The following is a 24,421-nucleotide window of genomic DNA, read 5'->3' on the forward strand; positions in this document are numbered from 1 at the left end:
ATGTGTTTGTGTGAATGTAAAGGGCACATTGTAAGATTAAGCCCATGGCCTAAAATGTCTACCCTTTATGTGAATAAAATGTTCTAAGTCTAAGTCTAAGTCTCTCTCTCTCTCTCTCTCTCTCTCTCTCTCTCTCTCTCTCTCTCTCTCTCTCTCTCTCTCTCTCTCTCTCTCTCTCTCTCTCACCTTTCACAGTCTGACAGTTGGTACCCTCATACTGGTCAGTACAGGTACATGTGTAGGATCCACTTTGCACCTGACAACTCCCCCCGTTCTGACATGGCGATGGGAAGCAGGGGTCTGACACTGCGAGCGTTTACACAAAAAATAAACATGAAAAACAGTTGCTTTCGGATGATATTCATGCAGGCTTACGCACAGACATACATTTGCAGGCGTAATTACACACACACACACACACACACACACACACACACACACACACACACACACACACACACACACACACACACAAACTCTATATCTCTCTCTCTCTCTCTCTCTCTCTCTCTCTCTCTCTCTCTCTCTTTCTCTCTCTCTCTTTCTCTCTCTCTCTTTCTCTCTCTCTCTCTCTTTCTTTCTGTGTGTCTCTCTCTCTGTCTTGCTCTCTCTCTCTCTCTTTCTCTCTTTTTGAGTTTGTCTCTCTCTCTCACCTGTCATAGTCTGACAGTTGGTACCCTCATACTGGTCAGCACAGGTACATGTGTAGGATCCACTTTGCACCTGGCAGGTCCCCCCGTTCTGACATGGCGATGGGGAGCAGCGGTCTGACACTGCACCTGACATTACAAGACAAGGACGGAAAGAGACAAATTTAAAAAGTATAAATGAAGACAATGAGAAAAGAAAGACGTAAAGAATATATGGAAACAAGTCGCGTGAAGCGATATAAAAAAAATGTAGTCAGTCGTTATCAAACTATTAAGATCAATTACCAACAAAACTCGGCTAACCCGAAGACCGAGGCGGGTCACGCTCGTCTCCGCGAATCATGCGACCGTAGTACTTACTGAACCTTGTTGCTTCATGCATTCTGAGCACATGTTTTGAGAAGGTGCATATGACGATGAAGAATACAATGCGATCATTTTTTAATCTGTAACGAAAAATTCGATTTTAATGACAACTTTATTGAGCAAACTAATTAACTAATTGTTAAGCGTCCAAGCTGAAATGCAATCCCATAGTCCGGACTTCGTCGAAGATTGCTTGACCAAAATGTGAATCAATTTTGTTGAAAAGTGAAGGCGTGACAGTGCAGCCTCAACTTTCACTAAAAGTCAAAACTTGACTAAATGTAAACAAGTTGCGAAAGGCGAAATTACTACATTTAGTCGATCTGTCGAACTCACTGCATTGTTTCACCAAGACCGTAGAGCATCGTCAGGCCCCCGCACGTGGAAAAAGCAGTGAAATTGGCTTGTGAGCTTGTTTCTTATCCGAATATAACATATTTATATGTATTTGGAATCAGGAAATGACGAGGAACAAGATTAAATTAATTTTGGATCGTTTTCTAATAATTACAATTTTCAGATTGTTAATGACCAAACTCATTAATTAGTTTTTAAGCCTCCAAGCTGAAATGCAATACTAAAGTCCGGCCTTCGTCGAACATTGCTTGACCAAAATTGCCATCAATTTGATCAAAGAGTGAAGGCGTGACAGTGCGGCCTCAACTTTCACTAAACACCAGATATGACGTCATCAAAATCATTTATCGGAAAAATGAAAATAAAAAAGAAACTCTCATGTGAAGTTTCATGAAAATCGGACCGGTAGTTTTCTCTGAATCGCTCTACACACACACACACACACACACATACACACGCACATACACACACACACACACACACACACTAACACTAACACTAACACACACACACACACACACTAACACACACACACACACACACACACACACACACATACACTCGCACACTCGCACGCACATACACACATACACCACCACCCTCGTTTCGATTCCCCGTCTATGTTAAAACATTTAGTCAAAACTTGACTAAATGTAAAAAGACAAAGAGACAGGAATAAAAGTAACAAGAAAGAAAAGAAAGAGAGAACTGTAGGAACGAAAGAGGGAAGAAAGGGAGACAGAAAATGAGACGAAAGGACTGATAAATGAAAGGCTAAAAGACAGATACATGGAAGAAATAGGACAGCAGACAAATAGTGCAGGTCTGTATGTTACTTGACCGCTGCTAATGTCAGGTCTGTATGTTACTTGACCGCTGCTAATCTCAGGTCTGTATGTTACTTGACCGCTGCTAATCTCAGGTCTGTATGTTACTTGACCACTGCTAATCTCAGGTCTGTATGTTACTTGACCGCTGCTAATCCCAGGTCTGTATGTTACTTGACCGCTGCTAATCTCAGGTCTGTATGTTACTTGACCGCTGCTAATCTCAGGTCTGTGTGTTACTTGACCGCTGCTAATCTCAGGCCTGTATGTTACTTGACAGCTGCTAATCTCAGGTCTGAATGTTACTTGACCGCTGCTAATCTCAGGTCTGTACGTTACTTAACCGCTGCTAATCTCAGGTCTGTATGTTACTTGACCGCTGCTAATCTCAGGTCTGTATGTTACTTGACCGCTGCTAATCTCAGGTCTGTATGTTACTTGACCGCTGCTAATCTCAGGTCTGTATGTTACTTGACCGCTGCTAATCTCAGGTCTGTATGTTACTTGACCGCTGCTAATCTCAGGTCTGTATGTTACTTGACCACTGCTAATCTCAGGTCTGTATGTTACTTGACCGCTGCTAATCTCAGGTCTGTATGTTACTTGACCACAGCTAATGTCAGGTCTGTATGTTACTTGACCGCTGCTAATCTCAGGTCGGTATGTTACTTGACCGCTGCTAATGTCAGGTCTGTATGTTACTTGACCACTGCTAATCTCAGGCCTGTATGTTACTTGACCACTGCTAATCTCAGGTCTGTATGTTACTTGACCGCTGCTAATCTCAGGTCTGTATGTTACTTGACCGCTGCTAATCTCAGGTCTGTATGTTACTTGACCACTGCTAATCTCAGGTCTGTATGTTACTTGACCGCTGCTAATCTCAGGTCTGTATGTTACTTGACCACTGCTAATCTCAGGTCTGTATGTTACTTGACCGCTGCTAATCTCAGGTCTGTATGTTACTTGACCACTGCTAATCTCAGGTCGGTATGTTACTTGACCGCTGCTAATGTCAGGTCTGTATGTTACTTGACCACTGCTAATCTCAGGTCGGTATGTTACTTGACCGCTGCTAATGTCAGGTCTGTATGTTACTTGACCACTGCTAATCTCAGGTCGGTATGTTACTTGACCGCTGCTAATGTCAGGTCTGTATGTTACTTGACCACTGCTAATCTCAGGTCTGTATGTTACTTGACCGCTGCTAATCTCAGGTCTGTATGTTACTTGACCGCTGCTAATCTCAGGTCTGTGTGTTACTTGACCGCTGCTAATCTCCGGTCTGTATGTTACTTGACCGCTGCTAATCTCAGGTCTGTATGTTACTTGACCGCTGCTAATCTCAGGCCTGTATGTTACTTGACCACTGCTAATGTCAGGTCTGTATGTTACTTGACCACTGCTAATCTTAGGTCTGTATGTTACTTGACCGCTGCTAATCTCAGGTCTGTATGTTACTTGACCGCTGCTAATCTCAGGTCTGTGTGTTACTTGACCGCTGCTAATGTCAGGTCTGTATGTTACTTGACCGCTGCTAATCTCAGGCCTGTATGTTACTTGACCACTGCTAATCTCAGGCCTGTATGTTACTTGACCGCTGCTAATCTCAGGTCTGTATGTTACTTGACCGCTGCTAATCTCAGGCCTGTATGTTACTTGACCGCTGCTAATCTCAGGTCTGTATGTTACTTGACCGCTGCTAATGTCAGGTCTGTATGTTACTTGACCGCTGCTAATGTCAGGTCTGTATGTTACTTGACCGCTGCTAATCTCAGGTCTGTATGTTACTTGACCGCTGCTAATCTCAGGTCTGTATGTTACTTGACCGCTGCTAATCTCAGGTCTGTATGTTACTTGACCACTGCTAATCTCAGGTCTGTATGTTACTTGACCACTGCTAATCTCAGGTCTGTATGTTACTTGACCGCTGCTAATCTCAGGTCTGTATGTTACTTGACCGCTGCTAATCTCAGGCCTGTATGTTACTTGACCACTGCTAATCTCAGGTCTGTATGTTACTTGACCGCTGCTAATCTCAGGTCTGTATGTTACTTGACCGCTGCTAATCTCAGGTCTGTATGTTACTTGACCACTGCTAATGTCAGGTCTGTATGTTACTTGACCGCTGCTAATCTCAGGTCTGTATGTTACTTGACCGCTGCTAATCTCAGGTCTGTATATTACTTGACCACTGCTAATGTCAGGTCTGTATGTTACTTGACCGCTGCTAATCTCAGGTCTGTATGTTACTTGACCACTGCTAATCTCAGGTCTGTATGTTACTTGACCGCTGCTAATCTCAGGTCTGTATGTTACTTGACCACTGCTAATCTCAGGTCTGTATGTTACTTGACCGCTGCTAATCTCAGGTCTGTATGTTACTTGACCGCTGCTAATCTCAGGTCTGTCTGTTACTTGACCGCTGCTAATGTCAGGTCTGTATGTTACTTGACCGCTGCTAATGTCAGGTCTGTGTGTTACTTGACCGCTGCTAATCTCAGGTCTGTATGTTACTTGACCGCTGCTAATCTCAGGTCTGTATGTTACTTGACCGCTGCTAATCTCAGGTCTGTATGTTACTTGACCGCTGCTAATCTCAGGTCTGTATGTTACTTGACCGCTGCTAATCTCAGGTCTGTATGTTACTTGACCGCTGCTAATCTCAGGTCTGTATGTTACTTGACCGCTGCTAATCCCAGGTCTCTATGTTACTTGACCGCTGCTAATCTCAGGTCTGTATGTTACTTGACCGCTGCTAATCTCAGGTCTGTATGTTACTTGACCGCTGCTAATCTCAGGTCGGTATGTTACTTGACCGCTGCTAATCTCAGGTCTGTATGTTACTTGACCGCTGCTAATCTCAGGTCTGTATGTTACTTGACCGCTGCTAATCTCAGGTCTGTATGTTACTTGACCGCTGCTAATCTCAGGTCTGTATGTTACTTGACCGCTGCTAATCTCAGGTCTGTATGTTACTTGACCGCTGCTAATCTCAGGTCTGTATGTTACTTGACCGCTGCTAATCTCAGGTCTGTATGTTACTTGACCGCTGCTAATCTCAGGTCGGTATGTTACTTGACCGCTGCTAATCTCAGGTCTGTATGTTACTTGACCGCTGCTAATCTCAGGTCGGTATGTTACTTGACCGCTGCTAATCTCAGGTCGGTATGTTACTTGACCGCTGCTAATCTCAGGTCTGTATGTTACTTGACCGCTGCTAATCTCAGGTCTGTATGTTACTTTACCGCTGCTAATCTCAGGTCTGTGTGTTACTTGACCGCTGCTAATCTCAGGCCTGTATGTTACTTGACCGCTGCTAATCTCAGGTCTGTATGTTACTTGACCGCTGCTAATCTCAGGTCTGTATGTTACTTGACCGCTGCTAATCTCAGGTCTGTGTGTTACTTGACCGCTGCTAATCTCAGGCCTGTATGTTACTTGACCGCTGCTAATCTCAGGTCTGTGTGTTACTTGACCGCTGCTAATGTCAGGTCTGTATGTTACTTGACCGCTGCTAATCTCAGGCCTGTATGTTACTTGACCGCTGCTAATCTCAGGTCTGTATGTTACTTGACCGCTGCTAATCTCAGGCCTGTATGTTACTTGACCGCTGCTAATCTCAGGTCTGTATGTTACTTGACCGCTGCTAATCTCAGGTCTGTATGTTACTTGACCGCTGCTAATCTCAGGCCTGTATGTTACTTGACCGCTGCTAATCTCAGGCCTGTATGTTACTTGACCGCTGCTAATCTCAGGTCTGTATGTTACTTGACCGCTGCTAATCTCAGGTCTGTATGTTACTTGACCGCTGCTAATCTCAGGTCTGTATGTTACTTGACCGCTGCTAATCTCAGGTCTGTATGTTACTTGACCACTGCTAATCTCAGGTCTGTATGTTACTTGACCACTGCTAATGTCAGGTCTGTATGTTACTTGACCGCTGCTAATGTCAGGTCTGTATATTACTTGACCACTGCTAATCTCAGGTCTGTATGTTACTTGACCACTGCTAATGTCAGGTCTGTATGTTACTTGACCGCTGCTAATGTCAGGTCTGTGTGTTACTTGACCGCTGCTAATCTCAGGTCTGTATGTTACTTGACCGTTGCTAATCTCAGGTCTGTATGTTACTTGACCGCTGCTAATCTCAGGTCTGTATGTTACTTGACCGCTGCTAATCTCAGGTCTGTATGTTACTTGACCGCTGCTAATCTCAGGTCTGTATGTTACTTGACCGCTGCTAATCTCAGGTCTGTATGTTACTTGACCGCTGCTAATCCCAGGTCTGTATGTTACTTAACCGCTGCTAATCTCAGGTCTCTATGTTACTTGACCGCTGCTAATCTCAGGTCTGTATGTTACTTGACCGCTGCTAATCTCAGGTCTCTATGTTACTTGACCGCTGCTAATCTCAGGTCTGTATGTTACTTGACCGCTGCTAATCTCAGGTCTGTATGTTACTTGACCGCTGCTAATCTCAGGTCTGTATGTTACTTGACCGCTGCTAATCTCAGGTCGGTATGTTACTTGACCGCTGCTAATCTCAGGTCTGTATGTTACTTGACCGCTGCTAATCTCAGGTCTGTGTGTTACTTGACCGCTGCTAATCTCAGGCCTGTATGTTACTTGACCGCTGCTAATCTCAGGCCTGTATGTTACTTGACCGCTGCTAATCTCAGGTCTGTATGTTACTTGACCGCTGCTAATCCCAGGTCTGTGTGTTACTTGACCGCTGCTAATCTCAGGTCTGTATGTTACTTGACCGCTGCTAATCTCAGGTCTGTATGTTACTTGACCGCTGCTAATCTCAGGTCTGTATGTTACTTGACCGCTGCTAATCTCAGGTCTGTATGTTACTTGACCGCTGCTAATCCCAGGTCTGTATGTTACTTAACCGCTGCTAATCTTTGCTGCTGATCAATGTTTTCGGTGAAGCACAAAAAAGAACTCTACGCTATTCACAAAATCACTTACTGAAAAAGGGATAGAAGAAAAGAAGGAACAAAAAAGGAAAAAAAGAGGGATAAAAAGAAAGAAAGAATGGAAGGAAGCCAACTAGCAAGCAAGCAAGCAACGAAGCAGTACAGTTCACACGTACCTTGACAGTTTCCGACGTGACAGGAATTGGGACACAGGAGCTGAGCAAAGTCCGGTTGGTCCGTGCACACAGCGGGGTCATCAGCGATTCTACTCGCACAGTTCGAAATCAAGTCAGCGCACACCCCAGCAACTGGAAGTGACAGAAATCTGGTCAAGGAAATGTAAAAGATTGACTTTATGATTTGTGTCCTACCTAAACAAAAGTTTTTGTAAAAAAATTAAAACATTTTGTTTTTAAATTAAACCCTGTCGAACAACTTTTATCTAAAGTACGGAGGTAGACATGTGAGATCTGAAATTAAAGTAAACAGGGGACGGGAGGTGACGGGAGAGATTGTGGCTGACCTTGTGAAAGGGACGGTGAGAAGAAGAAATACTATTGTAGTTAATATGCAATGAAAAACAAGTTCAGTCCAGTGTCAAATTGTATCTGTCACAATGTCATGCCTTTTTGTATTTGTGAGGCACGTCAAAAGACAAATTCCCGTTTCCTAAATACAGTCCTTCCTGTGTAAACAATTCGATTCCCCATCTCAGGTCAGGCGAGGCTTTTTATTCCACATCTCTATCATCAACAGTCAATGTGCTCCCCGTGCACATAGGGAACTGTTTTGATGATATAATGTCTTAACGGATCCTTGTGGCTTTTTCAGCCGAACTGTTTTGATGATATAATGTCTTAACGGATCCTCGTGGCTTTTTCAGCCGAACTGTTTTGATGATATAATGTCTTAACGGATCCTCGTGGCTTTTTCAGCCGAACTGTTTTGATGATATAATGTCTTAACGGATCCTCGTGGCTTTTTCAGCCGAACTGTTTTGATGATATAATGTCTTAACGGATCCTCGTGGCTTTTTCAACCGAACTGTTTTGATGATATAATGTCTTAACGGATCCTCGTGGCTTTTTCAGCCGAACTGTTTTGATGATATAATGTCTTAACGGATCCTCGTGGCTTTTTCAACCGAACTGTTTTGATGATATAATGTCTTAACGGATCCTTGTGGCTTTTTCAACCGAACTGTTTTGATGATATAATGTCTTAACGGATCCTCGTGGCTTTTTCAACCGAACTGTTTTGATGATATAATGTCTTAACGGATCCTTGTGGCTTTTTCAGCCGAACTGTTTTGATGATATAATGTCTTAACGGATCCTTGTGGCTTTTTCAGCCGAACTGTTTTGATGATATAATGTCTTAACGGATCCTTGTGGCTTTTTCAGCCGAACGGTTTTGATGATATAATGTCTTAACGGATCCTCGTGGCTTTTTCAGCCGAACTGTTTTGATGATATAATGTCTTAACGGATCCTCGTGGCTTTTTCAGCCGAACTGTTTTGATGATATAATGTCTTAACGGATCCTCGTGGCTTTTTCAGCCGAACTGTTTTGATGATATAATGTCTTAACGGATCCTCGTGGCTTTTTCAGCCGAACTGTTTTGATGATATAATGTCTTAACGGATCCTCGTGGCTTTTTCAGCCGAACTGTTTTGATGATATAATGTCTTAACGGATCCTCGTGGCTTTTTCAGCCGAACTGTTTTGATGATATAATGTCTTAACGGATCCTCGTGGCTTTTTCAGCCGAACTGTTTTGATGATATAATGTCTTAACGGATCCTCGTGGCTTTTTCAGCCGAACTGTTTTGATGATATAATGTCTTCACGGATCCTCGTGGCTTTTTCAGCCGAACTGTTTTGATGATATAATGTCTTAACGGATCCTCGTGGCTTTTTCAGCCGAACTGTTTTGATGATATAATGTCTTAACGGATCCTCGTGGCTTTTTCAGCCGAACTGTTTTGATGATATAATGTCTTAACGGATCCTCGTGGCTTTTTCAGCCGAACTGTTTTGATGATATAATGTCTTAACGGATCCTTGTGGCTTTTTCAGCCGAACTGTTTTGATGATATAATGTCTTAACGGATCCTCGTGGCTTTTTCAGCCGAACTGTTTTGATGATATAATGTCTTAACGGATCCTCGTGGCTTTTTCAGCCGAACTGTTTTGATGATATAATGTCTTAACGGATCCTCGTGGCTTTTTCAGCCGAACTGTTTTGATGATATAATGTCTTAACGGATCCTCGTGGCTTTTTCAGCCGAACTGTTTTGATGATATAATGTCTTAACGGATCCTCGTGGCTTTTTCAGCCGAACTGTTTTGATGATATAATGTCTTAACGGATCCTCGTGGTTTTTTCAGCCGAACTGTTTTGATGATATAATGTCTTAACGGATCTTCGTGGCTTTTTCAGCCAAAATGTTTTGACGTGAAGGACCGTGCCTTTGACCAGTTAACAAAGTGTGTGTTGTGTTACCCCTTGCTTGCAGTCTGCAGACAAAGAGAGCCTCGTTTTCGCAGTAAAATGACACCCATGTCTTGTCAGCCTGCAGTACCGCGCAGTCTGATCCGCGAGCATCCCCTGCAAACAACAATAATAATGATGATAATTATAACAATGTCATCATCGTCATCGTCGTCGTCGTCGTCATGAGAACAAAGAAAGAAAGAACAGAAACGTGCATGTATCATTAAGTTCAGTGCCTTTAGCGTCATGCACGGTTTGCATTAAATGACACGGGCATGTTTGTTGGTTTTGTTATTTTGTTTGGTTTTTAGCTTCGGTACACAAAGTTAGCAATACTATGTATATTTGTGAGCGTACAGCATTAAGCCAGTACAGCAGCCTTGCTAAGCTAAAACAAGTCGCGTAAGGCAAAATTATCACATTTAGTCAAGCTGTGGAACTCACAGAATGAAACTGAATGCACTGCATTTTTTAACAATGACCGTAGCTCGTGAAAAACGCAGTGAAACTGACGAGCCTGTTTAGCGCGGTAGTGGTTTTGCTGTGCTGCATATAGCACGCTTTACTACACCTCTTTTCGTTTGAACTTTCTGAGCGTGTTTTTAATCCAAACATATCATATCTATGTGTTTTTGGAATCAGGAACCGACAAGGAATCAAAAGGAATTGTTTTTAAATCGATTTCGGAAATTTACTTTTGATCATAATTTTTATAATTTTAATTTTCAGAGCTTGTTTTTAATTCGAATATAACATATTTATATGTTTTTGGAATCAGAAAATGATGAAGAATAAGATGAACGTAGTTTTGGATCGTTTTATAAAAAAATAATTATAATTACAATTTTCAGATTTTTAATGACCAAAGTCATCAATTAATTTGTAAGCCACCAAGCTGAAATGCAATACCAAAGTCCGGCCTTTGTCAAAGATTGTTTTGCCAAAACTTCAATCAATTTGATTGAAAACTGAGGGTGTGACAGTGCCGCCTCAACTTTTACAAAAAGCCGGATATGACGTCATCAAAGGTATTTATCGAAAAATGAAAAAAACTTCCGGGGATATCATTCCCAGGAACTCTTATGTCAAATTTCATAAAGATCGGTCCAGTAGTTTAGTCTGAATCGCTCTACACACACACACACACGCACAGACAGACAGACAGACAGACACACACACACACACACACACACACACACACACACACACACACACACACACACACACACACAAACATACACCACGACCCTCGCCTCGATTCCCCCTCTATGTTAAAACATTAAGTCAAAACTTGACTAAATGCAAAACAAGCTACATGCGCCCACGAGAATAAGACCAAGCATTCGTTGCAAAAGTCGACTTCTCCATAATGATGATAATTGACATGCACGTGCAACACAGCGAGTGTTCTACTACGGGGGACACGGTACTTCATGGTGCATGATCGTTTACTCACGTGCGTTCCAGAAAGACGGGGTGGGTTCCGTTCCATCCTGCCACACGTGATAACCTCTGGTATGATCCCGCTTCAGCCCCATCCACTGCCGATGCCCGTCGTCTCTGTAACACGCACGCGTCCGCACAAACACACACACACACACACACACACACACACACACACACACACACACACACACACACACACACACACACACACACACATGATAACGACTGATTACAGCTTTCTAGCGTTGATTTTTTACTATCAGGCCGACAGACTGACTCAATGTTTTGATATCGCTTCTTGCGATATTTTGTTTGTTGCCTTGAATATCGCATTGACTGTCCTCCCCTCCGAAAGTAGCCCGAGTGTTTACCGAACTCTGTTGTAACACACAGCCACATACTTCAAACATTCCATTTTACCTCAGCAGGATCAGGAATCGTATGGCCTCTTCGTCTCTTGCTTCCACCATGTCTGCCCCCAGACTCTGACAGCGCCCTCTGGCATTGTTGTAGTCCATGGCTTCCCTCTGCTCCTTGTAACAGTGGCCTCTGTAATACGCCCAGTCCTCGGGACACCCTGTGCAACATTTAATTATAACAATGCAGTCAATAGTCCATGGTTTCCCCCTGCTCATTGTAACAGTGGCCTCTGTAATACGCCCAGTCCTCGGGACAACCTGTGCAACATTTAATTATAACCATGCAGTCAATAGTCGATGGCTTCCCCCTGCTCCTAGGAACAGTGGCCGCTGCAATACGCCCAGTCCTCGGGACAACCTGTGCAACATTTAATCATAACCATGCAGTCAATAGTCCATGGCATCCCCCTGCTCCTTGTAACAGTGGCCTCTGTAATACGCCCAGTCCTCGGGACAACCTGTGCAACATTTAATTTTGTCATCATTTTCACGAGTTTTCATTCACAAGCAACTGTAAATAAATCTCATGTTCCCCGGGGAATAAATCCCCGGTTACCATAGTTGCAGGAAGCCCTATTACATGGATAATCAAAAGCACACCCAATAGAAACGCTCGAGGATTCTTCGGCTCTTTTCATTGGCGTTTCCCCAGACCTAAACAGACGACAAGACACTGCTTTGCAAAGTTCCAAAAACCAACTGGCAAACTGGCAAAAGTAAACAAAAAAACAAAACTACTTCAATAAATTCGTCACAAACAAATGAAACCTACCAATATGTCATGTCTTCTTCCAAAGTCATGGAGTGCGTGTATCTTTGTGTGAAAAACACGAACGTCAAGTTCAAGTCAAACCAATTGACCCCTGAGCTGACACACACATTTTGACCCGTGCACAAGACGTTGTATCGATAAACGAAGCACAAATAAGAAATAATGATAAAAGCAAAGAAAATAGCAACAAGATATATGCAAACATCTCACAAAGCCGAGCAAGCAGATTGACAGGTCTAATGAAAAACAAAGAGGTACTGAGTCGGAAACAAGATCGCGATTCTTTCCTTCACTGCACGACGCAAATCTTCTGTGACCTTTGACTCATCGTAGCTTCCACATTCGATTACTAAGCTTAATACTCACAACTGAAAGCCGAGGGAGTGGAATACCGAAGGCCGCGGTCAATAAATATGAAACAAAAGACGATATGCTCCCCCTCGGACGACAAAAAAGCTGGTCTGTCAACAACCCATCAAACATCTTATAATAACCATGCAGTCAATAGTCCATGGCTTCCCCCTGCTCCTTGTAACAGTGGCCTCTGTAATACGCCCAGTCCTCGGGACAACCTGTGTAACAATTGAACAACAACGCCCAGGCGTGATATACCAATCAGTCAATTGAAAATACTAAACTACGACCAGTTTTCTCTCACCTTCCTTAGTAACAAGGATACAGTACCCGCTATTACGAGCTAGTCGTGTGACAGAAAGTTTTCTTGCACACGAGACTGTAGATGTTTCACGACGGCTTTAGCCGGAGTGAAACAGCAGCAGTCGAGTGTGCAAGAAAACTCTCTGTCACACGACTAGCTCGTAATGGCGATTATGTCTCACAGCATAGGCATAGAAAGATATAAATGAGTTTTTGGGGACGAAATAACAGGCACAAAACCAGACTGACAACACAATTGCCTTTTCACACATACCGTACACACGCATGCGCGCAGAAGATAGATCCAATTCGTTTCGGGTCTTTTTCTGGTTGAATGCATTTAACAAAGTATCAACCAACGTTTCTGAATCTTTCAATGAAAAAAATAAACTTTTTTTGAACCAAACAGCACAAACCAACGAAAGCTAAACACACAAACACACGCGCGCACTAACACAGATTGAATGCAAAGCGCGAACGAGCACGGAGAATTTTTGTAGGTCAGGTCGTGGGAAAGTCCACCCGAAATGTTCCACAGGGGAACTGGTTGTGTTTGGATTGTTCTTTTTCTCACAGTGATGTTGATGTTGTTTACAGTGCGGTTTTGAAAGAATATTTTTTTGAATTTGGGGCACACTTTCGTATTCGGTTCGTTTATCTTGTCGAAGTAACATTCGAGTGTTTCTAAATCCAAACCTTACATCACCGCTGGTGCACATTAGACCTGCCTGACTGTCTGCGTGCGTGTTAGAGCTGAAGATGAAGCCTCAATCGCCAAAGCGTCAACCATCTGTAGGTTCTGAGCATCGGATGTACGTTGATACGTGGTAAGATCCGCACGGAACTGTCTATGCAACTTTTCCTAGTCACAGGTGTAAGGTTCGATCTTTTCTTTGCAATTTCGTCCTCTGTGTACGTAGCAAAGCGTTTCACCATTTTCGGTTTTCGTTGCAGACGACGATAGTGAAAGTAGTACCTATTGTTTTGTTTTGACCTTTCGTATTGAAGCTTGGTAGAGGGACCGTGTCGTGTAAGTGGAAAGTTGACGAAGCTTTTGAAAACAGAAATTGAATGAAGAAGAAAATGTGGCTTTCAGTTATATACAGGAGAACGGGGTTGGTGTTATTCTTTTACCGTCAAACACTTAGTACACAGATAAAACGTGATTGACTGACCAAGGCCTGTTGGCACACTATTCAGAATGCACAACAAAATGTAACAACGCTTTGATACCCATGTTTCTACGTTCGTGATCACTTGAAATGAATACTGAAAACATAAATGTTTAAGGTAGTGACTGAATGTATGTAAAGGTAAAAATTTTCAGAAATAAATGCATAATCAAAATAATTGATTTCGGCATCAAAGCGTGTAACATACAATCTTGCACACGTTTGCTTTAGTAGTGGCAAAGAAGGAATGCGTGTGACATAAAGATATATCTCCTGGTATGCTCTTGCAAACGTTGCAGTTCAGCCACATCAGATTGTTAGCCAACTTAGGGTTATTTATTCAGCCCCAACTCATTCCTGTTTGACTTGACTTTGCCTCCAAAGGTGAATCGAGTGTCTCGTGCATTTGGTTACATATCCTTACACGTAGAAATGTTGCTTGGATTTATTTTCACCGGACATTTGCCAATATGTTCATACAAGCTTCGGCAGCTTCCGGACAATATGTTCATACAAGCTTCGGCAGCTTCCGGACAATATGTTCATACAAGCTTCGGCAGCTTCCGGACAATATGTTCATACAAGCTTCGGCAGCTTCCGGACAATATGTTCATACAAGCTTCGGCAGCTTCCGGACAATATGTTCATACAAGCTTCGGCAGCTTCCGGACAATATGTTCATACAAGCTTCGGCAGCTTCCGGACAATATGTTCATACAAGCTTCGGCAGCTTCCGGAAGCTGAAGGCACACATTGACGCCACTTTTCCCCCAAGATAAAACAAATTCGGCAGAGGCACCAAAATGACGACGAAAGTTTTTGGCCATTTAAAACAAGTTTGGCTGTTAGCGGTCCAGTACCGAAACCAAACGACAGCCCTAAAACGTAAGTCACACATCTCCACATGAACATCCAATGGGAGACAGGACCTATCGAACAGACAGACGGAGCCTTGTCAGTAACCTTTCACTCAAACCAGCGCAGCCAATGGGCGTCCCGCTTACATGACTCACCTCCACAGGCATAGCCAATGGGAGACCAGGACCCATCGGACAGACAGGTGGTGAGGCGGAAGAAGGAGGGGGTGTCACTACAGGTGAAGGTCACCGTGTCCCCCAGGCTGTAGGGACCTTGCAGTGTCGTCGTCGGCGTGCCGTCGGGGGGAGAGGTGGGTGGGGAGGTGCACTGGATGTCGGTATCTGCAACATGACGTCAGACCCTTGAACCTGTAACTCGTAAGCTTGCTGTTGCGTTCATACCTGTGAATGTACAATTGATGAATATGCAAAAGAATAAAACGTTTGTTTAAACCAAACTACTATTTTAGTAAAGTGTTTTTTTTATGTAGGCGTGTAACAGGTCTATCCGTACTAAATGCTGCCGGGACATCCTTGCTGACTGCAGAAGACTGTTACCATTACCAAGGTGGTGCATTATGTACCCAACAGTGGTTACCTGAGTGAGAAAGTGTGTTGGTCAGTCAGTGAGTCCTTTGAGCAGAGGATGAACTTTTTTGTAATTCATATTTATGAATATATTTATAGTACTGTATGTATCATCTGGTGTTTTTTTTTTTTAATGAATCCGATGCTTAAGTCCCTATCCGTAAAGAAACTTGAAGAAGAAATGCAATGTACACAGAATGGAATACAAGGTTCAAAGACTCAAAGACTCAAAATGTTACTGTCCTTATAAAAACAAGGAAAAATGCCATGCAGTGTCGGGCGGTTACAGACATAAAATGTGTTGTTTACTACAACCCACGAAAATAAAACAAATTAAGATACAGTACTATACTTACAAGCTGCTGTGTTGGGAGCAGGCAGCTGATCTTGGCAAGTTCGTGCACATTTTGCACGTGCCTCTGCTTCGTTTGCACAGCTGCCAGCGGTCTTGAACGCGTCACAGTCGTCAATCGTATCGTACGCTGATTCTGTTTTGTGCCAAAGAAAAACAATCATAAAAATAAAATGTTCTTATGTATCGCTATTCACTACCGAGTAGCAGTTTCAGGAATTCTACAAACGTTGAAAAGCATGACATTAAAATTCAACGCACACTCAGCACACAGCAGGAATTGGACAATAGGTGAATATCGAGACGATTTTTCCATACGACAAATGTTAATAATTTCCGATGACATTACCAACATATCCTGAATGCAACCCTTGGTCTAAGCCGTGTTCTAATATAACTCATGTGCATAGTGTTATATAGGTAGTATCACAACAGACACAATGGCAGAAGCACAGTAACAGCTCTTTTCTCTATAAAACTACCAAATTGCAAGTACACACGCTTTGTGCAAGACAGTGTATATTTGAGCAAGTACCAGGCTTCACTGGGGTTGTCCTTCAAGGGTGGTAGACCCTTAACATTCAACAGTTATTCTGCCTTGTGTCGAAATAATTAACAGTGTGAGAATAAAAACCAAAAACAAACAGACCGCCAACGTTCCAACATTCACAATCTAAAAGGAAGAAAGGTAACTTGTTGGAACGTTGAATTATTGACAAAACAACACGTTACGTGCACAAATATATCGACTTATATTGATTGCGCTGGGTCGATATATTTGTGAGCGTGGCGTTTTGTTTTGTCAATAATTCAACGTTCCAACAAATTAACAGTGTAGATTATATTAATACCTAAGCCACAAACATCGCAGTAGTTACGTCGACATTTGCCGGACTCGTAGTAACACCAAGGTCGCAGGCCATCACCAGGGTTACGGCAGTAGTTCTTGTCAAGGCCGTCCAGAAGGTCACTGAAAACACAGAACAGTTATAGTCCGCCTGTTCAATCTTGACAAATTCAGACTATGTGTTTGTTCATGTCACTTCTAACCTGAAAAATACATTTTGGGGATTGTTACTGGGATGAGGCCAGGGTTGATTTTCTTCGGCACATTTTGAAAGAGCCATGATTGTGTCCTCGATTCTTGGAAGTCTTTGGCTCACGTGTTCCCCAACGTGAAAAAGATTAGCATTATTCTACCGAAGTCACAGTAAATGTTCGTCTTTTTCAGAAGTGAAAGCATTTTTCCGACTTCCCTCACCAAACGACATCCATACAGTGACCAATCATCAGCCCGCTCTACAGCTGATTCTGCTCTACTGACGCTGGCATGCATTCAGCCAATGTAATGAAAGCAAATGGCAAAACCTTCGAGCAAACAAAATCATTTGGTCAATAAGACTGAAGCTTTTGTTTCTCATAAGCTGTCTCATTTGTTCTACTTACTAGGGGGCATAGGCGGAATGCCTGCAGTGCTTCACCTCGTCCCAGGGCAGACAGATCTTGAAGTCACGCGTGTAGTTGACATTACCGCGGTAGTTCTGTCCAGACTTCCCTAGATCGTAGCAGTGGTCCTCAGCTAACGTGGACACAAGGGCAAAATCAGCTTACATAGGACTGTTTCTTTCAAATAAAACTGTATTCAATTTTGATATCGTGACAATATTTGATATTTAGGATCCGTTCATTTACATACGCATATTAGAGAATCCTAAGTATAACATAACAGAAATAGACACGATGGCAAACATTTCTAACGAAGTCAAATTGAAAATATTTGCGGAATAGGTTAGTTTGTAAAGTCTTTACGAGTTTTATACGAGTTGCATTCAAGACAAGCTGCATTTAAGGTGGAATGCAAACTAAGGTTTAGACAGAAGTCATCTTTTGAACAGTCAAGATGTGTCAAAGTAACCGGCACGGTTGACCTAGTGGTAAGGCGTCCGCCCCGTGATCGGGAGGTCGTGGGTTCGAACCCCGGCCGGGTCATACCTAAGACTTTAAAATTGGCAATCTAGTGGCTGCTCCGCCTGGCGTCTGGCATTATGGGGTTAGTGCTAGGACTGGTTGGTCCGGTGTCAGAATAATGTGACTGGGTGAGACATGAAGCCTGTGCTGCGACTTCTGTCTTGTGTGTGGCGCACGTTATATGTCAAAGCAGCACCGCCCTGATATGGCCCTTCGTGGTCGGCTGGGCGTTAAGCAAACAAACAAACAAACAAAAAGTGTCAAAGTACGAAGAAAAAAAACATCATGATAATGATTGTACATTGTTACCTTATGTTTCGTATCTACGCCTAAAAGTCTGCATGGGTACTTTTTTTAACTTTAAAAACAAATTGTTCTCACTTTTCTTCATTTGAACGTTCATGTAGCCCAAAGGGATGTTGAAATAAACCATTGGATTTACCTTCTTTCCTTTTTGGGGGATATAGCTCAGTTGGTAGCGCGCTGGATTTGTATTCAGTTGGCCGCTGTCAGCATGAGTTCGATCCCAGGTTCGGCGGAAATTTATTTCACAGAGTCAACTTTGTGTGCAGACTCTCTTCGGTGTCCGAACTCCCCCCCCCCCCCCCCGTGTACACTACATTGGGTGTGCACGTTAAAGATCCCACGATTGACAAAAGGGTCTTTCCTGGCAAAATTGCTTAGGCACAGTTAATAATTGTCTACCTATACCCGTGTGACTTGGAATAATAGGCCGTGAAAGGTAAATATGCGCCGAAATGGCTGCAATCTACTGGCCGTATAAAATTTCATCTCACACGGCATCACTGCAGAGCGCCTAGAACTGTACCCACGGAATATGCGCGATATAAGACTCATTGATTGATTGATTGATTGATTGATTGATTAAATTCTGGCTTACAAACTTACGCGAGACAAGGGTTACTGTGGCATTAAAGCCCTTCCCCGTGTTCCTGAAATCTGTGATCAGTCTCATCTCGATGACGTTGTCGATGCTGCGAATGGTTTCAAACATGTCCTGGCCGCAATAGCTGTAGGACAGAAAGAACGCAGACATTATCACGTGCATTACGTGACAGAGTGGTTGTCGTGATATATGTTGTCCAGTGTAGCAAAATAAAATTTAGGTTGAAGGGACGCTAAAATCCAACAACACCGTGATATTACCAGCTATTGTGTTTTCAGCGTAGCAATAGGGTCCGATATTTAGACGAGACAAGTATAATGCCGACGAGTCGAAGACGAGTCGCATTATACTTGTTCGAGTCTAAATATCTGACCCTATTGCTACGCTGAAAATACAATAGCGATTATATAGCTGTTCTGACCTTGATTTGTTGTTCCAAACTTACAAAATGACACTTTTTGCGTCGATGTGTTGATCTCAGGTTTTGATAGCAGACGCCGTTTCTTATGCGCATTAGTTTTGCGCAGGCGCCACACTGACTTTGGAGAAAAAAAACTCGATTTGACAACACAGCTGTTAAACAGCTTTGTATTAGTTCATTTGTATACAACAAAAAGAAGTTTGAGTTTTTTTAATTTTGAACAAGACTACTCATGAAGAAGACCAAAACACAACTTCAACGGAAAACTAAAAACAACTGAAGAACTAGGATGCAACAAGGGGAGGAGAAGAGAACAGCTAATCCGTACAACGCGAGCAGACGGCAGCGAAGTTTTCAGTTTGGGTGAATGGCATTCATACTTGTCTAGTCATGAAGCGAATTGTTCAACCTCAGTTATAAACGACTACATGAATGTTAGTGCCATGGGTTGTACATCAATACTTCAGAGGGGTAGTGGGGTATTTAGTGTGGAGTTACGAGATAAGAAAAGCCGAATGCGAAAGTTTGTGTCAGTCGGCAACTAGCTCACACAGGCACACAACAACGGCTGTTCCGTTTTACTCCCCTGTTTGTACTACATCTTTCGACTTTGGGCATTTTGTGGTGTTTAGGGACAGAAAATAATTGGTTTAGTCCTGTTTCATCGGGAAGTTAGCAGAAAAGGGTATGCTATCGACATTTGTAAAGCTGAAAAACATTCCCGAGAAGAATTTCAAGTTGTTAGTGTATGCTGTTGTCGATTGTTAACATCGTGTGGTACAGATGGATAAACCGGAACCATGCGTCTTTGTTATTGCCAATATGCTTTTGGATATTGGCAAAAATGGCCGACTTCCGTAGCATTATGCTTTGATGATGATGTTGAGACCATCCAATCACAGCCCCCGAATTCCCCCACGTGTCCATCAGAATAGCTATATATGTAAATGTTGACAAAAATATATCATGAAAGGAAAGCAAAACCAAAACCAGAAATTGACACATAGAATATATGAAGAAAAAGATATGGAGAACACCAGGAAGATGGAGAACGGAAAACAAAGAGTTATAGAGAGGGAGAGATGGGGGAGAGAGAGAGAGAGAGAGAGAGAGAGAGAGAGAGAGACACAGACAGACAGACAGACAGAGGCACACAGACACATACACAGACACAGACAGAGAGACACAGAAAGAGAGACAGACAGAGAGAAAGAGAGAGAGAGACACACACAGAGAGAGACAGAGAGAGAGAGAAATAGAGACAGAGAGAGAGAGAGAGAGAGAAATAGAGACAGAGAGAGAGAGAGAGAAAGAGAGAGAGAGAAAGAGAGAGAGAGACAGACAGAGAGAGACAGAAAGAGACAGAGAGAGACAGAGAGACAGAAAGAGACAGAGAGACAGACAGAGACAGAGAGAAAGAGTTGGCGGTGGTTGGTCCATGGAAAACCAGAACGAGAAGGAAACCAAGCGGTCAACTCACTGCAGACCCTCTTGTCCCTGTAGGCCATAGTTGATGTCCAGGTTGTCGCTGCAGCTGAACCCTGACCCCGCCAGGTCAAAGTCGTCAAACTTCATCACCAGGAAGGAATCCTCAGGGCCCTGTGATAGCACACGTCAAGCTTTCAGTGAATTTGAACACAGTGGTGATTTCTCCATCTTCATACTCGTGCAACCAACAGAAAGCACACACAAACACCTCAATACGAGGCACAAACACAACAAAACAGACATATACACAATTAATCACACACACAACTCAAAAACCACATACAAACAACAAACACATACACTAAACACATACAAAAAACACAACACACACACAAACAATGCAAAACACATTCAAACAACACAGAACATACACAGCACTTCCAAACAACACAATACTGATACAAACCTTGATTTGCCAGAAGCAGTCCATACTGTTGTCATAGTTGAGTGGATAGTTAGGGGAGGTAATGGTTCGGGAACGGTCAGTGTCAGTCAGAGTGATCAGCCCTCCGCAAAACTCTAAACAATTCATTGAAAAATGCACCCCGATGTATTTTTCAGATCAACTTGACTAAATGTAAAAAGGGGGTATTTTACACACTGTACTGATTTGCTTATTACATGTTTTCGTAGCATTATATTAGTCACATATTTTCTTCGAAAAACTGTGGTTTCACACTATTCTTCCATATTCAAATGCAAACGATGATACTTTGCTGATTAATCCTATAGTTCAGAATTCAGATAGAATTGAGAATTTGAATGATCTTGTAGAGAATACTATCGGACAAGAAATGCTCATTTAAATTAACAATGCATTGACCCTTTATTGAGACACTGATGTTTTTACATTCGTCACAGAAACCATACCCCTTGTCAGCACCTTCATTATCTTCACTAGGCCTATTCTAACACATAAAGACAGAAAGCTGCCGACAAGAAAGGAACAGACCACCTTACCTGGACACTGCCTGCAGGTAAACTTGCAGCCCTCAAGCTGAGCAGTAGAGTAAGAAGCGCAGGAGGCGGGGTCACAGGTACTGTCAGTGTCCGTACAGGTACCGCTTCCACCCTGGGGACCTGTACACACACACACACACACACACACACACACACACACACACACACACACATTAGATTTCACGTACTAACTGTTGGTCCACATGATTTTAACTGTCAGATAACTATGTGTGGCACTATTAACTGTCAGATAACTATGTATGGCACTATTAACTTCTACGATCATAGGTCATCCCCTGGTATAGCATTGTCTCAAAACGAAAGTGATGATAAGAGTTGTCCGTCCCTGCCAAAGCCCGCGGCGCTGTCGGCGGGTAGTTCCGGTTGTTTTGTTTACGTCCAAAATGGCTGAACGAGAGAAGAAGATAAGTGGCGGAGGGAAATGTTACTGTGTCTGCTGTTCAAACTACGTGGGTAAAGAAGTTGAAGGGCGGATTGTCATGCGGTTCTATTTTGCAAACACAAACCGGAACTACCTGCCGTTCCAGGGGCGCAACTCTGTCCGACTATCGCGTTAGTTACTAGAAAGTGCTATAGCCTCTCTTTCTCTTAGTGCGTTTTTCCCTATCTGATTGTGCCTGTCTTTGCCTATTTTGGTGTCGGTTTTACAGGTAATGCTACCGCGCAGGAGGTCTTCCTTCACGTTGCAAAAGCGAATGTTTGAAATGCTTTATTAGATGTCGTAAAAGACGTAAAGAAGGACACTCTCGCGAGGTTTGATGTGATTACTTCCACTCAGTTACTCCCTTTGTTTGTGGACGTGATGCCACTAGGCCGCGGCATCATAGCGGGCTCTGACAGTCTACCCGCCAGGCGGCGCTTCTTGACTACTTTCTGTTCGTAACCAACACCGTACAGACGAAACGCCGTAACGCGCATTCACTCACTTTGATTCAATTTATGACCACACTTGTAGCTCTCTGAAAGGGTGTATGTCGTGCATTACCTGGACATGTGTTACAGCTGTAGGGACAAGAGGTCAGCACAGAGGGGACATGACACTGTCCACTGTTGGCCAGACTCGGACACTGGCCTTCTCTGTCCGCACATGTCGGCATAGGGAAGGAGTCTGCAGACACAGGTGGCCTTAGCAACATGTAGTCATAGCAACATGTAGATTCAGCAAGAGTTGTGACTTGCATGGTGGGGTTCTATGCTGACTCTATCGTTCAGTCACACAGACAGACACAGACACATATACAGACATACAGACAGACAGACAGACGGGCAGACAAACACACATTCACACACACATACATGTAGACCCCCCCCCCCACACACACACACACACATCAACCCCCCCCCCCCCCCCAACATACACACACACACACACAAACATACACATATACTCACACACATATGCACACACACACACATGCACACACACACACACACACACACACACACATCCACACACACACCCCCCCAACATACACACACACAAACATACACACACATATGCACACACACACACATGCACACACACACACACACACACACACACACACACACACTCACACACGTTTAAATGCCCATGCGCTCTCGCTCTGTCTCTATCTCTAACAAGATAGCTTGCCCCACCATATAAATCACCTCCGATGTAGAGCAAGTCAAAAAGAAAAGACAGAACACGTACTGTCGGAGCGAGGATAGTAGTAGCAGTAGTAGAAGAAGGTTTCCCCGGTCTCTGTACTTCTGAAATTGCGGGGACCGTCAGCCGAGGCCGAGAACACATCGGACAACAGGGGGTCCATCAGGCTGTATGCCCTCGCATACACACCCATTCCTGGTGGGGGAAAACCACAAAGCAAACGTTATTGGATAACGGGAGGTCACCCATGATGTACTGATGCCCCCCCAATGCACCCCCATTACTGATAGAGACAAAAACAACAGTACGAAGCAAAAGTCACAGGTTATGATGCCCACAGCACGAGAAATAGCACACACACCCTCCCCCTCTCTCTCCTCACCCACAATCCCCCCGGTTATTGTTACATCAGAGCGAAGTCAACAGACGATAGTCCCATCACAACAATAGACCCCCCCCCTCCCTTCCCCTGTCAGTCTGCAGGCTCCGTGATGACGACAATAGTTGACCTCCCCCTCCCCTGTCAGTCTGCAGGCTCCGTGATGACGACAATAGTTGACTGACCTCCTCCCTCCCGCCCTCCATGTTGACTGCTGCATCAGGGCGAAGGGCTTGGTACTGACGACAACAGTTTATCTCCCCCCTCCTCCCACCAGTAACACACACATACCTTTAATCTGCTGACACCCCCATGCTGACTGCTGAACCAGAGCGAAGGGCTTGGTGTTGGCAAAGTCCACAGGCTCAGCGACGATCCCGTCCCGACGACAGCAGTAGTAGAACTTGACACTATCCGTGGTGATGTCCGCGTCGGGGGTCGTTCCTGACTTGGAGTTGCCGTTTGGCTTCGTTCCCATGGTGATGGTGGACTCGTAAAATCCTGGGGGGAGGGGGGGGGGTAACGAAAGGAGTGAAAGAAGCAGGGAGTTTATTAGTTCTTACTTTCTTCGGCGAGCTGCCAAAACGACAATACAAGTTTCGCCTATTTTTCTGAAGGGTGAGGCAGCCGCTGAAAAAACTATACTGTTCAAAAAAAGAAACGCATAGTTTGTAATATTTGGTTAATTTAGTTATATGGCTACAAGGATATCCACCAAACTGCAGAAAATGTTTATCTGGTCGTCGACCTTTCGTCCATTGC

At 43.6% G+C, this 24,421-nt stretch overlaps 2 protein-coding genes across 2 annotated transcripts in view; both read right to left on the reverse strand.

Moving 5' to 3' along the window:
• Positions 1 to 24,421, reverse strand: part of LOC138982673 (uncharacterized) — a 64,557-nt gene that overhangs the window by 25,542 nt on the left and 14,594 nt on the right. Inside the window, exons 11-27 of the mRNA XM_070355996.1 lie at positions 23,951 to 24,160; positions 23,326 to 23,475; positions 22,636 to 22,758; positions 21,630 to 21,749; positions 21,076 to 21,188; positions 20,662 to 20,780; positions 18,763 to 18,884; positions 17,332 to 17,464; positions 16,737 to 16,855; positions 15,890 to 16,021; positions 15,102 to 15,287; positions 11,489 to 11,645; positions 11,079 to 11,182; positions 9,632 to 9,736; positions 7,302 to 7,433; positions 654 to 779; positions 187 to 306 (exon numbers count right to left, since the gene is read on the reverse strand). Coding sequence (XP_070212097.1) covers positions 187 to 306; positions 654 to 779; positions 7,302 to 7,433; positions 9,632 to 9,736; positions 11,079 to 11,182; positions 11,489 to 11,645; positions 15,102 to 15,287; positions 15,890 to 16,021; positions 16,737 to 16,855; positions 17,332 to 17,464; positions 18,763 to 18,884; positions 20,662 to 20,780; positions 21,076 to 21,188; positions 21,630 to 21,749; positions 22,636 to 22,758; positions 23,326 to 23,475; positions 23,951 to 24,160 — 2,271 coding nt within the window. The remainder of the gene's footprint in view (positions 1 to 186; positions 307 to 653; positions 780 to 7,301; positions 7,434 to 9,631; positions 9,737 to 11,078; positions 11,183 to 11,488; positions 11,646 to 15,101; positions 15,288 to 15,889; positions 16,022 to 16,736; positions 16,856 to 17,331; positions 17,465 to 18,762; positions 18,885 to 20,661; positions 20,781 to 21,075; positions 21,189 to 21,629; positions 21,750 to 22,635; positions 22,759 to 23,325; positions 23,476 to 23,950; positions 24,161 to 24,421) is intronic.
• On the reverse strand, positions 1,085 to 4,378 carry LOC138981493 (uncharacterized; the record flags this gene model as incomplete). The annotated part of the gene is made up of 2 exons (XM_070354434.1): positions 1,085 to 1,096; positions 3,794 to 4,378. Coding segments are annotated over 2 exons (597 nt in total), but the record flags the coding sequence as incomplete, so codon positions are not given.

Source organism: Littorina saxatilis, linkage group LG12 (assembly GCF_037325665.1).
Source record: "Littorina saxatilis isolate snail1 linkage group LG12, US_GU_Lsax_2.0, whole genome shotgun sequence".
NCBI classification, from domain to species: Eukaryota; Metazoa; Mollusca; class Gastropoda; order Littorinimorpha; family Littorinidae; genus Littorina; species Littorina saxatilis.